Raw genomic sequence first — 12,351 nt, forward strand, 5'->3', positions numbered from 1 at the left:
CTAGATGGTTTTTGCTTTCAATTTTTTAAACAACTCTAAAGATCAATTAAGAGACATACACAAAATTTCTGCCCTTGTGAAATCCTAACCCTATGACATCTTGGGTCCCTGGTTCTGGATATGAAACATTCTCTTTGTCCTCATTATCCTATTGGTAAATCTCTCAACAGCTGTTTGCAATAAAAGATCCTAATGGCCAAAGGGGAGATCAGAGCACTAAAGAGGTCAAGAAGGAGCATCGGTGATTAGAAAGGTTACTTATCATTTTATCACTCAAAGGAAAACTGAAAACCAACATATGGTGACCCTGTGGCCTGGCTCCAGGTGTTTAGTAACTATTTGAAGAAAGAGAATAATGTACCCTTATTTCAGCTTTAAACAGATTAATCCTGTTATGTGTGTAATTTAAGTGTAAGAGATTTTAAAAAGGTTAAAAAAAAAAAAAAAGCCATATATATATATATATATATATATATATAGTTACTTGCGTATTTTATACATATACATTAAACACACACACATACATATAAACAAAAGACTAGCCTAGAAATTCAGATTAAATAACTATCAATCTAAAGGGATTAAAAAATATTAAATGGTTTATAAAAACACTTCTAAGAAGCAAGTGAAAGTATCAGTCCCTCAGTCATGTCTGATGCTTTGAGAGCCTGTGGACTGTAGCCTGCACAGTCCCCTGTCCATGGGATTCTCCAGGCAAGAACACTGGAGTGGGTCGCCATGTCCTTCTCCAGGGGATCTTCTCAACCCAGGGATCAAACCTGGGTCTCCTGCAACACAGGCAGATTCTTTAGAAACCCAGAGTAAGAAGAAGCAAGCCCAGAGTAGAAACTACTGATCACCATGAACACAAGTGATTATAAACCTATGATTTGGGCTTGAAATTTGAGGAAAAATAAAAATTAAATCAACTTCTTGTCAAGTATATGCCTGATAAATACATACTTTTGCCCTCCAAAAGAATACTGAGGTGTTAAAACAATTCCATGTCTTTTATTCCCTAAGCCCATATCAAACTATATTGTAGAATATTTATGTCACCTTAAAATCCTCAAGGAAAGTGATTCTACAATCTTCCTCAGTACAAAATTCTAATATTTAATAACTTGAAATTCTTCCTACTACCTAATTAACAACCTTCCAGCTGTAAAAATTAAGGCAACTGTGTTTTTATGCTCTTGGTGGGGAAGGAGAACAATTTGTTACCAGCAATCAAACTATAATAAATGTTCCAAAGCCTGAAAGTGATTTTGAAGCCAACATTTAGCTTTCTGTTTTACAGGCTACTCAAACTCAATTTCTTTAAATTTCCCTTATATGTACTTGTAAGTATTTCACTATTATCCTCTCTCAAGTTATCTGAATCTCTTAAAAAAATTATGGAGGTAGTCAAAAGTAACCAAAAAAGACTAATAAAAAGTATTTTTCGTGAAATGATTCTCAATGAGAAAGTAAAAATTACTTGAACCTTAGCTAACTCATAGTGATAAAATAATAAACAAAAGAGAGTGAGCATGAAAATATTAAAAAGTGAGTCTAAGAGACAAAATAAGTCAGTCTTAAGTACACTCCATGGAGATAATACCTTGATTAAATAACTCAAATATCTTATCTCTAGCAGGTTACCCTTACTGCAAAGAGCTATACTTCAGGCAGACACAGATTGATGGAAGGCTTCTTAAAGATATTATTTACTACAATACTGTAAATTAATTAGCCTCCAATTAAAATTAATAATTAAAAATATAAATACATTAATAATATGTTGATAAAAATAATTTATACTGTCCTATATAAGATTATATTTACTTTCTAAGATAATGTGTCTTCGAAATTTTGTGATCCTCTGTTCATCAATAAGTTCTCAATAAGTTCTCCTGGTCTCATTCATTAAAATCTTTTGTTTTCTATTGCTATTAAGATAAAAACCTAGAATTTTGAACAAAGGCTGGAAGTTTAATTTGGATCCTACTCTTTTCTTGCCTCATGTACATGACGGCTGCTTTAAGAGAGTCAGTCACACTGGCCTTCTCAGCTCTTCAAATACACAGTCTCAGGGTCTTCACAAGAGTCTTCTCTCCTCTATCTCCTTACCAGAAAATTTTCACTAATTTCATTTCAATCCAGTTCAGCTGCTCAATCATGTCCGACTCTTTGCAACCCCATGAATCACAGCATGCCAGGCCTCCCTGTTCATCACCAACTCCCGGAGTTTACTCAAACTCACACCCATCGAGTCGGTGAAGCCATCCAACCATCTCATCCTCTGTCGTCCCCTTCTCCTCCTGCCCCCAATCTCTCCCAGCACCAGGGTCTTTTCAAATGAGTCAGCTCTTCGCATCAGGTGGCCAAAGTACTGCAGTTTAAGCTTCAACATCAGTCCTTCCAATGAACATCCAAAACTGATCTCCTTTAGGATGGACTGGTTGGATCTCCTTGAAGTCCAAGAAACTCTCAAGAGTCTTCTCCAACACCACAGTTCAAAAGCATCAATTTTTCGGCGCTCAGCTTTCTTCATGGTCCAACTCTCACATCCGTACGTGACCACTGGAAAGACCATAGCCTTGACTAGACGGACCTTTGTTGGCAAAGTAACATCTCTGCTTTTTAATATGCTGTCTAGGTTGGTCATAACTTTCCTTCCAGGGAGTAAGCGTCTTTTAATTTCATGGCTGCAATCACCATCTGCAGTGATTTTGGAGCCCCCAAAAATAAAGTCTGACACTGTTTCCACAGTTTCTCCATCTATTTCCCATGAAGTGATGGGTCCAGATACCATGATCTTAGTTTTATGAATGATGAGCTTAGAGCCAACTTTTTCACTCTCCTCTTTCACTTTCACAAAGAGGCTTTTTAGATCCTCTTCACTTTCTGCCATAAGTGTGGTGTCGTCTGCATATCTGGGGTTATTGATATTTCTCCCGGCAATCTTGATTCCAGCTTGTGCTTCTTCCAGCCCAGCGTTTCTCATGATGTACTCTGCATATAAGTTAAATAAGCAGGGTGACAATATATAGCCTTGACGTACTCCTTTTCTTATTTGGAACCATCCTGTTGTTCTATGTCCAGTTCTAACTGTTGCTTCCTGACCTGAATATAGGTTTCTCGAGAGGCAGGTCAGGTGGTCTGGTATTCCCATCTCTTTCAGAATTTTCCACAGTTTATTGTGATCCATACAGTCAAAGGCTTTGGCACAGTGAACAAAGAAGAAATCGATGTTTTTCTGGAACTCTCTTGCTTTTTCGATGATCCAGCGGATGTTGGTAATTTGATCTCTGGTTCCTCTGCCTTTTCTAAATCCAGCTTGAACATCTGGAAGTTCACAGTGCACTTATTGCTGAAGCCTGGCTTAGAGAATTTTGAACATCACTTTACTAGCGTGTGAGATGAGTGCAATTGTACAGTAGTTTGAGCATTCTGTGGCATTGCCTTTCTTTGGCATTGGAATGAAAACTGACCTTTTCCAGTCCTGTGGCCACTGCTGAGTGTTCCAAATTTGCTGGCATATTGAGTGCAGCACTTTCACAGCATCATCTTTCAGGATTTGAAGTAGCTCAATTGTATTCCATCACCTCCACTAGCTTTGTTCATAGTGATGCTTTCTAAGGCCCACTTGACTTCACATTCCAGGATTTCTGACTCTAGGTGAGTGATCACACCATCGTGATTATCTGGGTCGTGAAGATCTTTTTTGTCAGTTCTTCTGTGTATTCTTGCCACCTCTTCTTAATATCTTCTGCTTCTGTTAGGTCCATACCATTTCTGTCCTTTACCAAACCCATCTTCGCATGAAATGTTCCCTTGGTATCTCTAATTTTCTTGAAGAGATCTCTAGTCTTTCCCATTCTGTTGTTTTTCTCTATTTCTTTGCACTGATCACTGAGGAAGGCTTTCTTATCTCTCCTTGCTATTCTTTAGAACTCTGCATTCAAATGGGAATATGTTTCCACTTCTCCTTTGCTTTTTGCTTCTCTCCTTTTCACAGCTATTTGTAAGGCCTCCTCAAATAGCCGTTTTGCCTTTTCGCATTTCTTTTCCATGGGGATGGTCTTGATCCCTGTCTCCTGTACAATGTTATGAACCTCCGTCCATAGTTCATCAGGCACTCTGTCTATCAGATCTAGTCCCTTAAATCTATTTCTCACTTCCACTGTCTAGTCATAAGGGATTTGGTTTAGGTCATACCTGAATGGTCTAGTGGTCTTCCCCACTTTCTTCAATTTCAGTCTGAATTTGGCAATAAGGAGTTCATGATCTGATCCACAGTCAGCTCCCAGTCTTGTTTTTGTTGACTGTATAGAGCTTTTCCATCTTTGGCTGCAAAGAATATAATCAGTCTGATTTCAGTGTTGACCATCTGGTGATGTCCATGTGTAGAGTCTTCTCTTGTGTTGTTGGAAGAGGGTGTTTGCTATGACCAGTGTGTTCTCTTGGCAGAACCCTATTAGCCTTTGCCCTGCTTCATTCCATACTCTCACACATTTATCCACCAAATATTTTCCGAGTTCCTATTATGAGGCAGACACTGTGCAATTCACTTTATAAACAGCCATGAGCAAATAGGCAGGCAGCAGCAAAATGAACAAAATATACAGTATGTTAGAAAGTATCAGTAACAAATAATAAGGAAGAAAAAAAAAGTCAGGAAAAATTACATGAAGTGTGTTTGTGTATGTATGTGTGTGTGTGCAGTTTCAGATAAGGTTGTTAGGGCAGGCCTTACTTAGAAGATCACATTTAACTAGCTAACAAGTAATCAAATAAGTAAAATGAATATGGACTAGTAAGTGCTGTGAAGGAAATGAAAAGCATAATTTCCTTTATGCTTTAACTGGGAGCATAAATGTAAGTAACTGGGAAAAGACTTTTCATATAGATGGATCAGACTGAAGGCCAGCTTGCAGAGAAACTGCATGTGAGCTGAGATTGAAGGATGAAATTTAGTCAAAATGTGACCCTTAGAGTATGTTAACATACTCCCCAAAGTACAGATGACTCAGACTGTCCTAAAACACTACTAGCATACTAGTTATATAGGATGGTATCATGGATGACGCAGATATTCATAGAGGAAAGGGAAATATGTATTGAATGTCTACCAGGTGAAAGGTAAATGAAAAGTATGCTTGTCATACTCTTTAGCTTTTTGAAGTCTTCGAGAACAAGTTAGCTGATGTTCACTGTAAAAAAGTGGCTGAGTAAAATCTCTTGGTGGTCAATGAACATTTATGTTGCTTCCACGTCTGAGCTATTTTGAATAATGTTGCAATAAATATGACAGTACATACCTTCTTGAAGATCCTGATTTCAGTACCTCTGGATATATACCCAGGAGTAGGATTCCTAGATCATATGGCAGTTTTATTTTTAATTTTTTGAGAAAGTTCCATATTGTTTTCCACAGTGGCTGCACAAATTTACATTTTCACCAACTGTGTGTAAGAATTCTCTTTTTCCCACATTTTTGTGAACACTAATTATCAGTTTTTAAATAATAACCATCCTAACAGGTGTAAGGTGTTATCTCATTACTGTTTCGATTTGCATTTTCCTGATGATTAGTGAGGTTTATACCTTTTCATATAATTGTTCATTTGTATGTCTTCTTTTGAGAAATGTCTATTAAGTTCTTTGCCCATTTTTAAATTGGATTATTTGCTTTTTTTGCTAAAACTGCAAGAGTTCCTTATATACTATGGACATTATCCCTTTATCAGATATATGGTTTGCAAATAATTTCTGCAAATTCCATAAACTGGCTTTTCGTTTTGTTGACTGATTTGCTGTGCAGAGCTTTCTATTTTGATGTAATCACACTCATCTATAGTTACTTTTGTTGCCTGTTTTTCATATCAAGAAACCACTGCCAAGACCAAGATCAAGAAGCTTTTCTACTATATTTTCTTCTAGGAGTTTTATAGTTTCCAGTCTTACATTTCAGTCTTTAATCCACTTTGTGTTAATTTTTGCAATATGGTGTAAGCTAAGGTCCAGTTTTATTCTTCTGAATGTGGTTGTCCAGTTTTTCCAGAGTCTTTTATTGAAGAGACTATCCTTTCTATTGACTCAGCTCCACCCATCAACAGAAAATTGGGTTAAAGATTTACTAAGCATGGCCCCACCCATGAGAACAAGACCCAGTTTCCCCCTAAGTCAGTCTCTCCCATTAGGAAGCTTCCATAAACCTCTTATCCTTCTCTATCAGAGGGCAGAGAGACTGAAAACCACAATCACAGAAAACTAACAAATCTAATCACATGGACCACAGCCTTGTCTAACTCGATGAAACTATGAGCCTTGTCATGTAGGGTCATGTTGGAGAGTTCTGACAAAATGTGGTCCACTGGAGAAAGGAATGGCAAACCACTTCAGCATTCTTGCTTTGAGAACCCCATGAACAGTATGAAAAGGCAAAAGATAGGACACTGAAATATGAACTCTCCAGGCCTGTAGGTGCCCAATATGGTACTGCAGATCAGCGGAGAAATAACTCCAGAAAGAATGAAGAGACAGAGCCAAGCAAAAACAACACCCAGCTGTGGATGTGACTGGTGATGGAAGCAAGGTCCGATGCTGTAAAGAGCACTACTGCTTAGGAACCTGGACTTTTAGTTCCATGAATCAAGGCAAATTGGAAGTAGTCAAACAGGAGATGGCAAGAGTGAACATTGACATTCTAGGAATCAGCGAACTAAAATGGACTGGATTGAGTAAATTTCACTCAGATGACCATTATATCTACTACTGTGGGCAGGAATCCCTTAGAAGGAATGGAGTAGCCATCATGGTCAACAAAAGAGCATGAATTGCAATACTTGGATGCAATCTCAAAAACGACAGAATGATATCTGTTCGTTTCCAAGTTTGCAAACCATTCAATATCACAGTAATCCAAGTCTATGCCCTGACCAGTACTGCTGAAGTAGCTGAAGTTGAATGGTTCTATGAAGACCTACAAGACCTTCTGGAATGAACACCCCAAAAAGATGTCCTTTTCATTACAGGGGACTGGAATGCAAAAGTAGGAAGTCGAGAAACACCTGGAGTAACAGGCAAATTTGGCCTTGGAGTACAGAATGAAGCAGGGCAAAGGCTAATAGGGTTCTCCCAGGGGAACACATTGGTCATAGCAAACACCCTATTCCAACAACACAAGAGAAGACTCTACATATGGACATCACCAGATGGTCAACACCGAAGTCAGGTTGATTATATTCTCTGTAGCCAAAGGTGGAGAAGCTCTATACAGTCAGCAAAAACAAGACTGGGAGCTGACTGTGGATCAGATCATGAAGTCCTTATTGCCAAATTCAGACTGAAATTGAAGAAAGTGGGGAAAACCACTAGACCATTCAGGGTGACCTAAATTAAATCCCTTATGATTATACAGTAGAAGTAAGAAATAGATTTAAGGGACTAGATCTGATAGAGTGCCTGATGAACTATGGACGGAGGTTCATGACATAGTACAGGAGACAGGAATCAAAATCATCCCTAAAAAAAAGAAATGCAAGAAAGCAAAATGGCTGTCTGAGGAGGGCTCACAAATAGCTGTGAAAAGAAGAGAAGTAAAAAGCAAAGGAGAAGTGGAAACATATTCCCATTTGAATGTAGAGTTCTAAAGAATAGCAAGGAGAGATAAGAAAGCCTTCCTCAGTGATCAGTGCAAAGAAATAGAGAAAAACAACAGAATGGGAAAGACTAGAGATCTCTTCAAGAAAACTAGAAAAAAGAAAAAAGAAAATTAGAGATACCAAGGGGACATTTCATGTTAAGATGGGCTCAATAAAGGACAGACATGGTATGGACCTAACAGAAGCAGAAGATATTAAGAAGAGGTGGCAAGAATACACAGAACTGTACAAAAAAGATCTTCACGGCCCAGATAATCACGATGGAGTGATCACTCACGTAGAGCCAGAAATCCTGGAATGTGAAGTCAAGTGGGCCTTAGGAAGCATCACTACAAACAAAGCTAGTGGAGATGATGGAATTCCAGTTGAGCTATTGCAAATACTAAAAGTGATGCTGCATCTGTTGATGATGCTACATCTGTCACAATATACGAGGCTATATATTGTCACCCTACTTATTTAACTTATATGTAGAGTAGATCAAGAGAAACACTGGGCTGGATGAAGCACAAGCTGGAATCAAGATTGCCAGGAGAAGTATCAACAACATCAGGTATGCAGATGACACCACCCTTATGGCAGAAAGTGAAGAGGATCTAAAAAGCCTCTTGGTGAAAGTGAAAGAAGAGAGTGAAAAAGTTGGCTTAAATCTCAACATTCAGAAAATGAAGATCATGGCATCTCTTCCCATCACTTCATGGCAAATAGATGGGGAAACAGTCACTGCAGGTGGTGACTGCAGCCATTAAATTAAAAGCTTACTCCTTCAAAGAAAAGTTATGAGCAACCTAGAAAGCATATTAAAAAGCAGAGACATTACTTTGCCAACAAAGGTCCATCTAGTCTAGGCTATGGTTTTGCCAGCAGTCATGTATGGATGTGAGAGTTGGACTATAAAGAAAGGTGAGCGCTAAAGAATTGATGCTTTTGAACTGTGGTGTTGGAGAAGACTCTTGAGAGTTTCTTGGACTTCAAGGAGACCCAACCAGTCCATCCTAGAGGAGATGAGTCCTGGGTGTTCATTGGTAGGACTGATTTTGCAGGTGATACTCCAATACTTTGGCCACCTCATCCTGAAGCTGAAACCCTAATACTTTGGTCACCTCATGTGAAGAGTTAACTCATTGGAAAAGACCCTGATGATGGGAGGGATGGGGGCAGGAGGAGAAGGGGACGACAGAGGATGAGATGGCTGGATGGCATCACCGACTCGATGGGCATGAGTTTGAGTAAACTCCGGGAGTTTGTGATGGACAGGGAGGCCTGGCATGCTGCGATTCATGGGGTCGCAAAGAGACGGACACAACTGAGCGACTGAACTGAACTGAGCTGAAGCTACAAGTATATACAAAGATTGTGATTAAAGTTTGGCTTTTTCTGAGGGAAAAAGCAACCAAGGGAAAAAAGTAACTAAAACCATACGGAAACAAGAATAGAAGTAAAGATTCTTTATAGAGAGACAAAGTTTTACCTAAGGCTCTATATCTTTAGATAGTTGCACACAATCTTTAAATCTAATGCACAAAATGTGCTGCCAAAGCTTCCTAGGAATAATAATATACTTGTTCCTCAAAGAATATTTAAAAAATCACTTTCCTTTGTACTGCACCCAAGAAGAATAACTGGTAGAGTACAAAGTGTGTATCATTTAGTCTTAACTACCTTTTATCATTATTATTTTCTTAAAAGGGATTTTAAACACACTGTTTACAAAAAATTGGGAGAAAGCCTTTCAACTTACTTTCAAAATTTTTTGAGCTACAATTCATCATTTAAAAATCCTATACATTCATTCAACATGTTTACATTGTGTATCTACTATGAACGTGTCCCTATATTAGACACTGAAATCTTTCTCTACGAAAATTTAAAAAGAATTATTTTTTAACATCTTCTGTGGTAGATCCTTTTTTAGACAGACAAGAAGAGTAAACCATGATACCTCCATTATTTTCCCATAGCAATTTTCCTTATTTCTCTATTTAGCCTAACGTCATTTTGTCCCCACTCAGTTACTATGTTAGAATGTGGGCAACTTGCAATGACTTAATACTAAAAGTATAAGTTAAAAACTCTGAGTCAAAGTGAAAATGCCCTTAACCCAGTTATTACAGTACCAGAAAAGGTGGGAAGTGGGGGAGGTTTCAAAATCATAACATTTTAAAGACAAAAGTTGGCATTATAAACTAAGAACTTAAAAAAGAAATACACTGGACAATTTTTAAAGTCTGTCTGCATCCCTCCCAAGACATTTAAAATTTATTTAATTAAAGGATTATTCAAACATTTAGAATAAATATTATACAAATGATTTCAGAAAAGGAGCAATGTCAAAGGCCATACTTGTGTTAATACTGATACCAGAGAAATTACATTCGTCAAAATTCCATCTTAGCAATTGTGTCATGAAAAAAAAACATATAAATGACTAAACAGAAGGATTAAGACTTCTTACCCCATATTTACATTGGCGAGATGTTACTCCATACTGGAAACGGCATTGTTCATCGGCATCATACACCTGACCTGGAGCCACAGCTGGATAAAGAAAGTCACGCTTGGGAGGCTCATTATCAAGGCAAGTACCACGGCCTGAACTGTTCAACATAAAGGATCAAAGGAGATTAGGTACACTGTGGACTATTTCAATCTCAGTCATGAAACCATGTATTGAATTCTTTATTTTAATAATTGACGCATGAAAAACAATATGTTCTATCAATATATAATCATGGCAAAATAGAATAACTTTACTAAAACTTGAATAAGAGCTCCAATAGTTTTTTCCAGAACTAAGACACAACAAAAGCATCTTATAAAATAATTTAAAAATGTCAGGTTGGCCTTTAAAAACTGATTTAAACTAATTTCTGGAGGAATCAAAACAATTTCATTCTGCTCTAAGTTTCCTGTTTGTTTTCAGTGAAAACATAACCATATCTGGTAGTGGAATCAAAAACAAAATATGGGAAAAAAACTGGTTGTGATCCTTAAAGACCTAATCTATATACTTCTACCTTGGGTAGAACAAATAGATGGTGTGGTAAAACATGTCCAAAGGTTCTTGAAATATTTCAATAACAAATGGGCTGAATGACAGATGAGGCCAAGATCCAAATTCTCTTCTCAAGTATATTAAAAGTGTTTAGTCTCTCAAAAATTTCATATTTCATCTAGGACCATCAGAATTGGAAAAGAGAATGTTCTCCTCTCTATAATTTCTGCTTTTCAAAGTATGCTTCATTCAAACATAATATTTAATTCAGTGGAACAAATAACATAAAGATCGCCAAAAGTCAGACAGAATATCTTAGTTTAAGGAGCTTTATACTTTGCTAAATATAATTGTTCTTTTTATTTAGTCAGTGTGCATAAAATAGGACAGATGCTTTTTTACTTTCATTTCACATGTGAGTAAGTTAGAATTTTTAAAGAATTCCTATGCCAACATTTAAAAATTTTTTCCAACATTCCTGTCAATTGTGCCAGCACTTGTGTTTTTTTTTCCAAATCTTTTCCATCCACTTTGCCAAAGGAAAATAATTTCACAAGTAGAAGTTCCTCAACTATTATTTAGGACAGTACAAATTTTCATTTATAGGTAAGCAAGAAAAAAAATGTCTAAAAATAAATTTCATATTCACTTCAAATTTTACATTCTTGTAATGTGAAAGTAAATGTTATATACTAATATATATTTGCCTAGAAGCAAATAAATACCTTTCAAAAACTGAACCATGCTATTCATAAGGTGATAGATTCAAAGACCCCTTTTTCTTTAATTTATGCCTCTTGATTAATTTTTTAATTGTTTTGCTTTTTTAATTAATTTTTTAAAAATAATGACATTTAGGTGGAATAATAAATGTAGTACTGAGTAGATGGATGTTATTATTGGCTATTATAATCATTTCATTTGTCACTGCTCTAGGTGTCTAGCTAATAGAGAAATTTTTTCAGCCAGCTATCCATATTTCATGACAGAATGTTTTTTATTTTCTGTTCACAATGCTTTTAGAAATTGACATATACTAAGAAAGACCATTTCCAGATGAATTTTAAAAATAGTAAGTTCTTTTTATTATATAAAATAGCTTCACATAGGTATACAAATTTTAGCCAAATAAAATTCTACTAGTAAATTCGAAATTTATATTAAGGTTAGTGATAAAGAGGTCAATGTGAAAGTATAACAAAAGAAGAATTTATTAGATAATTCCATTAGTAGTTTTATTTCCTAATTTTCTTCCTAAATTATAAATTTCATCTCTATCTACAGCCAAATTATAAAAGTCTCTCTGAAAGGAGCTAAATATGTAATAAAAATATCAAGCTAAGTTCTACAAAATTAATGGAAAACTTTTAAACACTGACATACTAAGTACAGGATCCTACAGATATTAAACATTTGCCAATAGCATAACAAAGAAAGTATAAGATATATTCACTTAATTTGAGTTGGCACCAACTCAAAATCCATTAAAAATTAGTACACATAATTATTTTTAGTACCTAAAATTAACCTAAAAACTTAAGAGGAAGAAGTATGTGGACCCCCCAAAAGTTTACAAACAGGATAACCTGAGGAAAAAAATAAAACTTGGAAAAAATTCTTTCCTGATAGCTAACAGAACTGGTTCAACCTAGGAAGAAACAACAATAATTACTTCATTTAAAGTTCTTGTTCCCAGGTATTAAT

General features: G+C 36.4%; 1 protein-coding gene across 10 annotated transcripts in view; it reads right to left on the bottom strand.

The window, feature by feature from the left end:
• Nucleotides 1-12,351, bottom strand: part of ADAMTS6 (ADAM metallopeptidase with thrombospondin type 1 motif 6) — a 282,617-nt gene that overhangs the window by 125,447 nt on the left and 144,819 nt on the right. For all 10 annotated transcript variants that reach the window (XR_010659003.1, XM_065905423.1, XM_065905426.1 and 7 more), the window contains one exon: nucleotides 10,108-10,249. Coding sequence is in view for 9 of the 10 variants with exons in the window: in XM_065905423.1 (XP_065761495.1) it covers nucleotides 10,108-10,249 (142 nt within the window). In the remaining variant the exon portion in view is untranslated. The remainder of the gene's footprint in view (nucleotides 1-10,107; nucleotides 10,250-12,351) is intronic.

Source organism: Muntiacus reevesi, chromosome 14 (assembly GCF_963930625.1).
Source record: "Muntiacus reevesi chromosome 14, mMunRee1.1, whole genome shotgun sequence".
Taxonomy (NCBI): Eukaryota; Metazoa; Chordata; class Mammalia; order Artiodactyla; family Cervidae; genus Muntiacus; species Muntiacus reevesi.